The sequence below is a fragment of the Haemorhous mexicanus genome, chromosome 24, assembly GCF_027477595.1.
Source record: "Haemorhous mexicanus isolate bHaeMex1 chromosome 24, bHaeMex1.pri, whole genome shotgun sequence".
Taxonomy (NCBI): Eukaryota; Metazoa; Chordata; class Aves; order Passeriformes; family Fringillidae; genus Haemorhous; species Haemorhous mexicanus.
The window spans coordinates 7,594,670-7,607,742 of NC_082364.1; the positions used below are offsets into that span (position 1 = coordinate 7,594,670).

The 13,073-nt window shown below is 42.8% G+C and overlaps 1 protein-coding gene across 3 annotated transcripts in view; it reads left to right on the forward strand.

The window, feature by feature from the left end:
- Positions 1 to 13,073, forward strand: part of KMT2A (lysine methyltransferase 2A) — a 40,620-nt gene that overhangs the window by 13,787 nt on the left and 13,760 nt on the right. Inside the window, exons 6-25 of one of the 3 annotated variants that reach the window (XM_059867382.1) lie at positions 429 to 493; positions 1,008 to 1,379; positions 1,992 to 2,065; positions 2,678 to 2,806; positions 3,661 to 3,774; positions 4,836 to 4,982; positions 5,236 to 5,331; positions 6,119 to 6,239; positions 6,983 to 7,096; positions 7,435 to 7,619; positions 8,180 to 8,353; positions 9,160 to 9,270; positions 9,518 to 9,591; positions 10,078 to 10,271; positions 10,580 to 10,686; positions 10,792 to 10,929; positions 11,447 to 11,605; positions 11,897 to 12,014; positions 12,094 to 12,172; positions 12,401 to 12,561. In XM_059867382.1, coding sequence (XP_059723365.1) covers positions 429 to 493; positions 1,008 to 1,379; positions 1,992 to 2,065; positions 2,678 to 2,806; positions 3,661 to 3,774; positions 4,836 to 4,982; positions 5,236 to 5,331; positions 6,119 to 6,239; positions 6,983 to 7,096; positions 7,435 to 7,619; positions 8,180 to 8,353; positions 9,160 to 9,270; positions 9,518 to 9,591; positions 10,078 to 10,271; positions 10,580 to 10,686; positions 10,792 to 10,929; positions 11,447 to 11,605; positions 11,897 to 12,014; positions 12,094 to 12,172; positions 12,401 to 12,561 — 2,732 coding nt within the window. The remainder of the gene's footprint in view (positions 1 to 428; positions 494 to 1,007; positions 1,380 to 1,991; positions 2,066 to 2,677; positions 2,807 to 3,660; positions 3,775 to 4,835; positions 4,983 to 5,235; positions 5,332 to 6,118; positions 6,240 to 6,982; positions 7,097 to 7,434; positions 7,620 to 8,179; positions 8,354 to 9,159; positions 9,271 to 9,517; positions 9,592 to 10,077; positions 10,272 to 10,579; positions 10,687 to 10,791; positions 10,930 to 11,446; positions 11,606 to 11,896; positions 12,015 to 12,093; positions 12,173 to 12,400; positions 12,562 to 13,073) is intronic. The other 2 variants (XM_059867383.1, XM_059867384.1) reach the window with 2 other exon arrangements.

Genomic DNA, 13,073 nt, shown 5'->3' on the forward strand with positions numbered 1-13,073 from the left:
GGTAAAGTGGCACCAGTAGATTGTTGTGGTATAAAAGCTATTTATAAGCTTTGCTGTGAGAATTGCTGTGCGAGAACACTCTGCAGACTGGAAGGAGTCTTGCTCTCAGCAGCTTTGCCCAGGCTTTGGGCTGGGTTTCAGAGCCATGGGCCCTGCTGCAGGATTGGAGGCAGAAACAAAGCCTGGCCCAGTCTACAGAAGACATCTTATGCCAAGGATAAGATAAATAAGGAATAAAATTGAATAAAGTTAGCAAAAGTCTTGGTTCCCTAATCCAGTCCTATGCCAAGAGTACTTGGTTTTGTCTGAACAAAAGTAATGTATGTATTGATAATGTTATTTTCAGTTTTTGATGTTGAGTATTCACAGACTGCCCTCTTGATGTCTGCATCTTTGTTCTGATTTCACGACATGTTCTTTCTTTTTAGAATGAGGAAATGTCAGAATCTACAGTGGATGCCTTCAAAAGCTTATCTCCAGAAGCAAGCTAAAGGTAGGCTAAAAGACTTGCTTTGAGTATAGGACAAGACAGAAGTTTTTCTTTTCAGAGGTTTTGCTCTCTGTGCTGTTTTAGCTACACTGAGCTTATAAAGGTTATTCTGCTGGGAGCCAACCTGCCTGCACTGTTGGTGGCAGGTGCAAGGGGCAGGAGAGGTGTGAGTCCTGACAGTCACTGCACATGCCAGTATATTTCAGCACTGGACTGGTGCTGACTGGACTGGTTTGTTTCCTTCCTTTTGCTTCCTTTTCCTTCCTCACAAAGTCTGCTCTGAATCTGTGTTACTGCAGTAGGGTGTTGCTTATTGCTGTTGCAAAATAGGGGGCCTAGGTGTGAGAAAACAAGGATTGAAGTACAAACCAAGTTTATTTTTTGAGTACAGTTTTTTCTTTGGTATGACAGAATGGCAAAGTTCTGAATCAAAGTGTCCTTGTTTTAGGAGAGCAGCAAATCATTTGAAGTCACACTATTTTGTTTGTGTTGCTTTATCTGTGCTTCTTTTTCTTAGCTGCAAAAAAGAAAGAGAAGAAATCCAAGACAAATGAGAAGAAAGAAAGCCATTCTGGAAAAAACCAGTTGGACTCTGGACAGAAACAAACTCCTCAGGCTGTTGTACCAAGAGAAGACAATTCTGGGAAGAAGAGTAGTGAGCCTGCCCGTAAGCCTGTTGAGGAAAAGCATGAGGATGGGAATTCCTCCGTTCCTGTGTCAGAGCCCAAACAAGTCCCTGTGTCTGGTACCAGAAAGACTGGCAAGCAGATGTCCCAGCCAGTCCAGCTCCCTCCTCCTCAGCCACCAAGCTCAGGACCTTTGAAAAAAGAAGCACCTAAACTTAGCACTTCTGAGCCCAAGAAAAAGCAGACTCCCCAGCCAGAAATAGGTAAATGGGACTATTTATCCTCAATACATTTGAGTCATGTTAAGTAACAGTACTGCTAAAAGCTGGTGCATTTTAAACCCGGGGAATGCTTTATGGTGTGTTGAAATCTCAGCAGATTATTTTGGAAATTTTGCTTAGAACTGGCTTCCTTTTTCTTGAGTCACAGTGTATGTTAGGGCAGGGAGAAAGATGGTTGTCCTGGTTGGGACTCTTGAGTTGTATAGTTGTTGCAGTCTTGAAGTGTATTTTCAGAATTGTTAAGTCTGTCAACTTCCCATTCTGAATGTGAAACCAGGAGGATGTAATCTGGTATACAAAAGTATAGTCCACTATTGTATGTAGTGCAGAGCAATGTGAACAGTCACCAGCCAGGCAGCTCTGGGATTTCTGTGGCTTTGCACTCACAATGCTCCAGATTGTGTGCAGAGCAAACTCTTCTGGTCTTGCCTCAAAGAAACTGCTCATATCTGGGGAGGTGCAGCCACAGAAGAGGGTGGAAAAGTTCTAGTCTAAAACTCATCGCACATTACCCAGCTGATTTTTTTCCCTTTTCTTCTCTACAGGTGGCTGTTAGTTACTTGAAATACTCATAATTTTTCCCCCCCTTCCTAGGCACAGAACAAAGCAAACAGAAAAAAATTGCTCCCCGTCCAACTTTCCCTGTGAAACAGAAACCAAAAGAAAAGGTGAATACTGTTTTTTATACAGTCAGTAAAGTCTCAAGCACCTGGAACTTCTGTCTAGAAAGTAGAACCATATTGCTTAAGGCTTTGCAGATTTTTTTATTTGGTTCTTAAAGATATTAGGCTTTCCCTTGTGTCAGTATGTGGATAGCAAAAACCATGGCCTATACCTAAGATTCAGCTCAGATGTTACTTTGGTATCTAAGATTTGTGTGTTGGAGGGTGGAGGCTAGCTTTTCCGTAAAAAATGCAACTACTTTTGTCTCAGAAATAGCTCGATCATGGAAAAAAAGAATTGTCCTAAGTAAACCTGAGAGAGAAGTGAGTAGAGCCTGTTTATACCCGGAGTTGCCCCACTGCATCCAAACACCAACCCATGCTTTGATGAAAGAACAATGTGATGGTAAAGCACATGGAATTAGGAGTGTACTTGCATATGGAATGCTCTTAGGGAATGGTTTGTAGAATGGTCACCTCCCTGCAGCTTTGTAATACTTGCTAATTTTGTGCTGGTTTGGGGGTTTGTCTGTAAATTGTTTATGGTATTGGATGTAACTGCTGATTGAGTTCTAACATCCAGAGTTGGGATTAATGCAAGCTCCTTTGCTTGACCAGGAAAAACCCCCTCCTCTAAGCAAGCCAGAGAGCAGCACACTGAACTTGCTCAGCACTCTGACTAACGGCAGCAGTTCCAAGCAAAAGCCACCTACAGATGGAGTCCACAGAATCCGAGTGGATTTCAAGGTAGAGGACAAAATGTTTTAAGTATTTGAATGTCCGCTGGCTTTCAGACACTGGAACTAGAGTCCCCTGAAAGTGCTGGCAATAACTGCTGAGTTTGTGTGTCTGGTACCTTTTGAAGGGAACCGCCAAAATAGGAGCCTCATGACAAGTCACTTGGTTGATTTTTAAAAGCTTGTTATGCCTTTTTTTTCTTATAATTAGAGTACTGGATGAAGAGACACTTAAAGCTTTAAAACCTTAACTGTCAATGTGTGAGGATGAGCAAGAATTTGAGGTTTATGAAGAATTATTCCATTAAGATGGAACTTTAAAACCTTACCACAACTTGAGCCAACAAGATTTGGGGAAAATGTTAGTAACTTGTAATTCACAACGTTTGGGGTATATCTGGGGTTTTAAAATGATAATTAATGTACATTTTTGAACAACAGTGTTGAAATAATAATAAAATATTTTCCTAATAATTTTTCAGTTCATCTATAAGTGTTGATACTGGAGATCATAGTGAGATCTCATAAGTGTTTTATACAAATATGGAGCTTTAATAAAGTATAATTCTTCTGAAATTTCACTTCTAGTAATACTTGTGCAATTGTGAAAAGCCTTGTCCTGTCCCTTAGGTTTGCTTTCCCTAGAAGGAAGGCTCTAGCATGCCATTGAGTGCTCTCGGCTGGAACAGCGCCGAGGTGTGACTCTCCCAGAATACACTGTAAAGTAAACTGAGGTAGATGTTGAAATTATTTCAGTTTGAGGCATCTTAATCACAGGCCCTGAACTGAACACTGGCGGGAGCGTTTTGTACTGATGTTGTATTGCCTTGTTCTGCATGGTGATGTGTCCTTTTGTACTTTCAGGAGGACTGTGAAGTGGAGAATGTTTGGGAGATGGGTGGGTTAGGCATCGTCACCTCGGTACCTATTACTCCCAGGGTGGTGTGTTTTCTCTGTGCCAGCAGTGGACATGTGGAGGTAAAGCACTGTGTTCTGCTGTTGATGACTTAATTACAGCACTGTATTGTTACAAAAATAAATAAATAAAAAATATAATTGCCTTAATCCAGAAGAAATTAAAATAATACCGGTAAATCTGTCCTTGCTAGCATTTGTCCCAAGATACTAATATGCAAGGTATTTAAAATCAATTTGGGAACTCACATCTGATGTAAAGCAGGAGCTTTGCTCTCTTTTAACGTGAAATAAGAAAGACTGCCCAATGGTGCTGACAGGTTTTAGACGGCCTTGACTTTTCCAGGTGTGTCCATACCTGCCAAGAGCTGTAAACTGTTACAGAAACCTAAAATGGAAAGGCTCTGACACTGCCTAAAGAGCTCGATTGAGATGTGTTAAATGCATTTCCAGGTTTAGATAGGTACCTTCTCAGCATCTTCAGACCAGCTGACCTGGGTGCTATTGCTCTAGGAGGGCCTGGGTTCTGATGAGTGGACAGGGGAAAAGGGGGTTAAGTTCTGGATGTGAACATCAGTGCATTTGAGGTCTGTGAAGGCCCTGTGGGGCATGGAGTCATCCCCTTCTTAGGCAGGGGCCCCCGGGGGACAAATGATTCCCATGTCCCCTGTGAGCCTGCAGTGTCTGTGCTCTGAGGATAATTGTTTTTCTGATATGACCACTCCTGTACAGAATACAGAGAAACTAGAAGAGCTTTGTAATGGTGAAGTGGGCTGAACAGAGGGAGAGAGACTCCCTTTGCTCTGCATGTCCCTGCTTCACGCACCAAGTGTGTCTTCTGGTACATCTGGCTTGTAGTACATGGAGGAAGTGAGGGAGGGAGATCCTGAAAAGCCCTCTAGGCATTTATCAATGCTCAAAGCACCTAGTTAACAGGTACCAGACTCCTGGTGGCTGTGAGGTGTCCAGTCACTATTTAGGTTACCTGAAATACAGTTTCCCTCCTAAAATCTTGTTCTATCAGTTGTAAAGCAGAATTCAAAATAGTTCGGAGCACAAGCGGGCTGGTTTGGGAGCTTGGAGCAGTTTCTGCTTTGCTAAAACCTGCCTCTCCCCCCTTGCAGTTTGTATATTGCCAGGTCTGCTGTGAGCCCTTCCACAAGTTCTGCCTGGAGGAGAGCGAGCGGCCCCAGGAGGATCAGCTGGAGAACTGGTGCTGCCGTCGCTGCAAGTTCTGCCACGTCTGTGGGAGACAGCACCAGGCCACCAAGGTACCCCAAAACCACTGGGAGACCCAGCAGCACCCCCACTGCTCCCAGGGCTCCTCTGGATCCAGGGGTCGGCCAGCAAGCATGTGCCAGGAGCAGTCTCTCTGTGTGCTGGGGAGGAGGCCTCTTGAGTTGCTCCATTGCAGCTTCTTCCTCATGACCTGAATGAGGGATCCAGTAAAAAATTTAAAAGTCCAGAATTTTGCATCCCTTTGCAGGGGCTCTGTACCAATGCTTTTTCCCCTTCTTCCTGTAGCAGTTGCTGGAGTGTAACAAGTGCCGAAACAGCTATCACCCTGAGTGCCTGGGCCCAAACTACCCAACAAAACCCACCAAGAAAAAGAAAGTTTGGGTGAGGGATTTTAATTTCTTTTTTGGGTAATTCATTTGTTGACTGATAGAAATGACATGGAGCAGAGCTCTCCAGGTGATTTGCTCTGATGTAGCTCCTCATCTGCTCAAGGCAAGATGCCTGTTGCATCAGAAGGTACATTTGGAAATAGTGAGGTGGCTGGTTGATAAGATGTTCTGAGAAAGCAGAATTGTTAGAGAGATTACCCCTTTTTTCAGTTGTAGTAAGTTGTAAGATCACAGTAAAGTTTTTGGTCGTAGTGCCATAACATGAAAGAAGGTCTTTAAAATTGAAGTGTTTGTTAACAAACCTGTTGATACCAGTATTGAGAGACAGTTTGGATTAATTTGCTAATTTGTGTCTTTCAAGCTTTTGTTCTAAGTGCCTGCAGTGTATTTGCTACTAAGATTTGGTGTACGTTTCCTTTTACAATGTACAGAGTTTAAAAACTGTTAAAATAGGACTGTGTATTTCAGATCAGAAGAAATGCCACAACTATGTCTGTTTTAGGCGAGGGAAAGGTGATATTTTCTTTAGTGCAAATATGGAGGACAAAAAAACTATACTGTTTACTGGTTTAGTGTTTTTTCTTGTTGTATTATCACCATCTTACCGTGGAGGAAGTGAGCTCAGTTCTCTTCAGTGGAAGTTTCAGCATTTAAAACGCCTTGTTCTGTTGGGTAACATCTCTGCACTCATGAAATAATAAAAATTATGAAATGTGTGGAAAGCACAGAAACTGCTGGATAAAAGCAAGTAATTCTTGCCAAATTAATTCTTTTTCCAGATATGTACTAAATGTGTTCGCTGCAAGAGCTGTGGATCAACAACACCGGGCAAAGGATGGGATGCGCAGTGGTCTCATGACTTCTCCCTGTGTCATGATTGTGCCAAACTCTTTGCTAAAGGTACTTATAGTTGTGATTCTTTACAGCAGGAGCCTCCTCAGCTTCTTGGGTTTGAATCAGCCACTGTGAGTGCGCAGAGGGCTAGCATGGCGCCTGAGCTTGGCATGGTCCAGGCAGCAATGCAGGTTGGTTGTGGTCAAGCCTGAAAGTGCACGTAACAGTTCAGAGCCAGGATCTTACACTGTGCAGTGGCTCACCAAAGCCACCCGTGCTTTATTGTCAGGGTTTGGAGCTTTCAGTATGAAACACTGTGCCGTATAAAGGAATTATTACACACCTGTTGGCCCAGGGTTTCAAATAGCAGTTGAGGAAAAGACATTTTAAAACACTTTTAAAAGCAAAATTTCTATTGTAAAGTGGTTATTCCTTGTGTCAGTTGCTGTACATGATGCATTTGAATCTCAGAGGGCATTTTGAGGAAAAATCTTAGGATAGAAAGTCTTGAATGTTCCACGTAATTTCTTGCCTATTAGTCATCTTTGTCCTTTCATTCTGCTCTTGCATATAGTGTTTTGTTAGTCGTGCCGTGCCCAAACAATGGCTGTCCAGCCATGGAATTCTAAAGTAGTTGATGGTCTTCCAAAGTTATTTCTTGTAGCCTTGTAACAGTGGAGGGAACTCTGCCTCCAGTTTACTGGGAGGGGTGTTTGTAGCTGCTTTCTTAGCATCTCAGCAAGTAACCACACAGCCTTTAAGGTGTGTTTGGCATCCAGACTTCTGATAAGATCCCCTTTTGTTTGCAGGAAATTTTTGTCCTCTCTGTGACAAGTGCTACGATGATGATGACTACGAGAGCAAGATGATGCAGTGTGGGAAATGCGACCGCTGGGTCCACTCCAAATGTGAAAACCTTTCTGGTAAGGAAATCCTTGTCCCCTCAGTACTGAAGAACATGAGGCAGTGATTAGACCAAAGCAATCAAGTCTTGGATCATTCTACTAGAGTATTACTTTAACACACTCACATGTTGTGACCTACCTGAAAAATGCCTGTGGAGTAACAACAGGTAAACCAGTGCTAATACCAATGACATCCTGAAAGCACGGGATCCTCAAAGGCAGTGTCCCTCAGTTAGCTCTACAAGAGGCTTTTGTTACATGAAAAGTCTCAGGCAGCAGGTGCAGGGCAGGGATTTTTTCCTGTATCCTTCAGGAAAGCAATTCAGATGGTTATCCTGTCTTCTTTTTGTCTCCAGATGAAATGTATGAGATACTCTCCAACTTGCCCGAGAGCGTTGCGTACACCTGCATTAACTGTACAGAGCATCATCCTGCAGAATGGCGTTTGGCACTGGAAAAGGAGCTGCAGATTTCCTTGAAGCAGGTTTTAACAGCCCTGTTGAATTCCAGAACCACCAGCCACTTACTGCGGTATCGACAGGTAAGCTGGAGCCTGTGCCCCGTTAATCTGGCATTCAGTTGAGTTCTTGAAGTGTTGCTGTGCCTCATATACTGCAGAAGTGTCTGCGTCATACTTGGAACAGCATCTGCTGTGATTTAGTTATATTTTTTCTTCTGTTGATTCCTTTGGAAGCAGAGAAGTGGGTATCTGTGATACAACTTGGAAGCCAAAAGAAAAATAGGGTAAAGTTCTTCAAGGAATAGGAGGATTTAGGCTCTGCGATAATGAAGGTGCTTTTCTGACAGAAGAACAGGATCTTTGTCTGGAAATATGTGCTCAGAAATTACTTCTGAGCAATGAGTTTGATCCTTATGCTTGATGGTTCTGTCCTGCTGTGCACCTTACAGGTCGCAGTAGAAAGCTGGTTAAGAGCTTTTCTTTGTTGCCCCTACATTTTGGACAGAAATTCAGAACTCAGGCCTCCTTTCTTTCACATTAGCAAGAGTCTTTGGACCAGTAAATGGGCTTGGAAGAGTATCATCAGGAGCAGCTGCATTTCAATAGTTAACATCCCTCTGTGTCCTTGCTGGTGTTCACAGGCAGCAAAACCGCCTGATTTAAATCCTGAGACAGAAGAGAGTATCCCATCCAGAAGCTCTCCTGAGGGTCCCGATCCTCCTGTCCTAACAGAAGTCAGTAAACAGGAGGAGCAGCAACCTCTGGATCTGGAAGGAGTGAAAAGAAAAATGGATCAAGGAAGTTACATTTCTGTGGTATGTCAAAGGTGTCATGTTCCACTCTCTTACTAGACACTGTGAATTGCTTTATCACATATGGTGTTCATAACTGAGCACCTTAAGCCTTTTCTTTAGGAACAAGGAAGCAGGTTATTGTGCTGCTAAAAATAGTTCTGGCTGGCACCAGCTTATGTTGGTCCAGACACAAGTAACTGACACTTTTGTGGCGCTCTCTGTAGCCAGCAGTGGTACTTGGTCAGACCCCAGTTTGCTCGTAGTCAGACATTTATGTAGGTAAGTGTTCAGGTCATCCTGAACACAAAAATTCTGACTGAAGGTCTGGCCAAATAGCCCTGATGCAGTTGGTTAGCTGGAAACTAAGGATTCATGGGCGGAGGGGTGATCTCTTCCAGGGTCATTTACAAAAAATGTTAGTGTTGATCAAATAAATTCTCTTCGCGTAGACCAGCCTTTTCCTTTTTTTTTCCTAGAGAATTTGTGATCTTGAGGAGCACTGTATATTGCAAAGTGCTTGGTGAATATTGTGGTGCCAGATTTTGACCAAATCCTCGTTAGACAGCTAGTTTCGCAGATTTAAAACCAGTCAGCAGTCAGCTGAAGTGAACAGTTGTGGGTGTAGCAGCTGTGCCAGCCAGTTTACAAATTTAGAGGACTTCTTGCTTCTTCACACCCAGACTCCCTTTCTGCTTTTAAGTTGATGCTCTGGTTCAATCTTACAGTCATCTGAATGTTCACTTGAACATTGTCTTAAAAAATTAGTGGGTGGTATAGCTGTGCAAAAGACAATCCTGTTAATGTGAAGTTCTGTGGATTTCTTACAGTTGGATTTTAGTGATGACATCGTGAAGATAATTCAAGCAGCCATTAATGCCGATGGCGGGCAGCCAGAGATAAAGAAAGCCAACAGCATGGTCAAGTCCTTCTTTATTCGGGTGAGCTGGCCTACAGTTACTTTGAAATCTGCTTGGTATCCTACCCCTGCTTCTTGATGTTGGAGTCCAAAGGGCCACCACATTTAGCCTTGCTTGGGTGTTTCCAGGAATAAAATAATACATTGTCAGAGTTGTTAATGTTAATGAAATGTTACTAGTTGGGCATTTACAGTACATCTTGGCTGAACATCTTTGACGTTTTTGGTATGTTGTCTAACTTTTCTAATGGGATGTTGTTTTCCTTTAGCAAATGGAGCGTGTTTTTCCATGGTTCAGTGTAAAAAAGTCCAGATTTTGGGAGCCAAATAAAGTAACAAGCAAGTAAGTAATTGTTCTGTATCCAACTGCGGCGCCCTGCCGTTTGCCAGCTGGCCAAGTGAAATGTATTGAAAGAGCCTGTTTGCGGGGTTGGAATTGCTGTTTTTCCTTTTTTCTTTTCCTTTTTTTTTTTTTTTTCTGAAGTTACGCAGTAATCCCATTCCCATGTTTTGTACACACTTCTTTGTTTTAAGCAGAGTAACCAAAATTCTTAATTAGAACTAGGTGTACTGTGTGTTGGCGTGTCAATCCTGACCTTCCTTCCCTCTCCTTCTCACATTAGCACCCCCACTTGGGGTGGCCCTCCTGCATCTGTTACCCTGCAGAGAAGCAGACGGCCACATCACAAACCTTAAAATGTGACTGGTGGGGAGCATGTGTGGGCTGTAGGTAATTAAGGGAGTTGTTGCTGGGGTGGATGTCAGATAGGCAAGGCATAGGAACCTCTGGTGCAGCCAGGTGTGACACTGACTCCTTGCTGCATCTCAGCAGTGGTATGTTGCCGAATGCGGTGCTGCCCCCATCGCTCGACCATAATTATGCTCAGTGGCAGGAGCGTGAAGAGAGCAACCGCACTGAACAGCCCCCTCTGATGAAGAAAATCATTCCAGCTCCAAAACTCAAAGGGCCTGGAGAGCCAGATTCACCAACTCCTCTACATCCTCCTACACCTCCCATCTCTGGTAAGAGAACTGATGTCAGGATTGCCAATCGCAAACCGAGAAATGCAGCTGTCTTGGAGACCTCTGTGACCTGAAATCATTTAGAGGCAGTAACATATGAGATGTTTCTGAGCTGAGCTTGGACCCAAGAATGCTTTTGCACCCACCTCTTTTCCCCCCAGAATGAAGGTTGTGCAGAGGCTGGCCTGTGCTTTGGTTTCCAAGCTGGCTATTGAAAACTCTTGTACTGTGTTCACTTACTAACAATCTGTCCAGATGAATTTTTGCTGCCCTGAACTTCAATATTGTTCTCTCTTTTAACTCTTAAGGCTCTGACAGAAGCAGAGAGGATAGTCCTGAACTGAACCCACCTCCAGATGTGGAAGACAACAGGCAGTGTGCATTGTGTCTGAAATATGGTGATGACAGTGCTAACGTGAGTCTCTGCCCCATTCCCCTTTCTTTAGGAGTTCTGGATGGGTTTTGTGCATTGCTGTGTCCTCTGGAACATCTGAAGAGAGCATTTCCTTCTGTTCTTTAGGATGCTGGACGTCTTCTCTATATTGGCCAGAATGAATGGACACATGTGAACTGTGCTTTGTGGTCAGCAGAAGTGTTTGAAGATGATGATGGTTCTCTGAAAAACGTGCACATGGCTGTTATCCGGGGAAAGCAGCTGGTGGGTACAAGCAAAGAACACTTTGTTAAACTTCATGCTGATTTGGAATCAGCAAAGATGGGAGCCCAGCTAAAAGATGGCTAGTGTGCATTTGTTCTTCTCTGTCCTTTCCTTGCAATATTTTTTAACATTATATATAGTAGAACTGACTGAAGATATTTGGAAAGTTATTTTATCCTTGCTCAGTTCAGAAATAATATGGAGACCAAGTGAAGCTTGTAAATGTGAGGACTGGATATGAAGCACAGGCAGGAAGGTCTGGGAAAGGGCTGGAAGAACCAGTACAGAAATGAAAAAGTTGTTCCGTGTGAGGAATAATTCTTCCTCTCACCTCCTCCTCCATGTCTCTCGCTTGTGTGTGTGAGTCACTGTAGTGAAATGGAGCAGCAATGAAGCGGGAGATCAAGCATTACTCTAAACTTCTGTCTGTGCCAAAAAACCCCAACTGACAGCAGCAATGGTGGTCTGGTTTTAGAAGAGATTAATTTTATGTTTTTTTCTTTTTTTTCTTCTGCAGAGATGTGAGTTCTGCCAGAAGTCAGGTGCCACAGTAGGCTGCTGCCTCACTTCCTGCACCAGTAACTATCATTTCATGTGCTCACGAGTCAAGAACTGTGTCTTTTTGGATGATAAGAAAGTTTATTGCCAGAGGCATCGTGACTTGATCAAAGGGGAGGTAAGATTCTTCTTTCACTCTCAGCCTCACTCTCTGAAGGTGGGGTTAACCTGTAACTATGAGCACTTTTTAGAAGTTTATGTTGAATTTGTTTCTTGCTAACAAGGACTGGACTGCATAGCTATTAAAAAGAAGTCAGTAATACAAGTGGCCTGGGGAAGTTTGGCGAGTGGTGCTGTGTGATAGTTCAAAAACCAAAAGACCAAAATAAGGTTCAAGTAGGACAAACTATGTAGCATACATGTGGTGGTTCCTTTAATTAACAAGTAGTTTTGTTGCTTCTTGTTCCAGGTGGTTCCTGAGAATGGGTTTGAAGTTCTTAGGAGAGTTTTTGTGGACTTTGAAGGGATAAGTTTGAGAAGAAAATTTCTTAGTGGCTTGGAACCAGAGAACATCCACATGATGATTGGTATGATCTAGTCTCTGGATGCTTGATCCACCTTTGGTGCTGGAATCTGGTTCACAGAATTGTTCCTCTCTCTGCTCAGGTTCAATGACAATAGACTGCTTAGGAATTCTGAATGACCTCTCAGACTGTGAAGATAAGTTGTTTCCCATCGGCTATCAGTGAGTATAAGCTGTTTCAAGACTCAATGTCTTTTAGTATATTTCATGTCAAGCAAGCGCTGAGGTAACATAGGGGAAAACTGGCTGTAGTTTTTCCTACACTGTTGAAGAATCTCTGATTTAAGGGCGTGCCGTGTGTTCTGCCAGGAGGGCTTTGGCCAATGTAGTTTTGAGAAATGAGGTTTACTCAGCTGTTGACTAAATTGATTTGTTTGAATTGTCTTCCAGGTGCTCCAGGGTGTACTGGAGCACAACAGATGCCAGGAAGCGCTGTGTGTATACCTGCAAGATCATGGAGTGCCGACCTCCAGTTGTGGAACCTGACATCAACAGCACTGTAGAGCATGATGATAATAGAACAATTGCCCATAGCCCAGTTCCCCTTACAGGTAATCTTTTAAGGACTTCATAGAAGTATATTCTCTGTATGGTTTTGCCATAGTGCATCTCTTAAACCAAATCTCTTAAATTTGGGCTAGAATCCAATTCAGGCATCTCAAGACTTTAAGCTCCTGGATATACTGCTTTGAAAACTTGAGCCAAACAAACACTGCTGCAGGGATGGTTTCTAGTCTACAACTCAGGGAATCTTCTAGTGATCTAAAACTTTAGACTGTGTTTGGTCTGTGATATGGGGTTTATTCAATACACTTTTGAAGAGTTATATTGTGGTTCTGTATTTCCAAATTACTTACTTGTATCCAAGGGTAAAACTGTGAAAGATTTTTAAAATGTTTCTAGTCGTTGTCATCGTTAACATATGATCTTAAACTCTATAAATATATAGTGGAATGTCATGTGTAAGATGAGTAATTGCTACAAATATTTGAAAATGTTCTTACAAGAAGAAAGCAGACATTATCTGATGTCAGATCTTTGACTTTGTGTTTATTTAACAAAT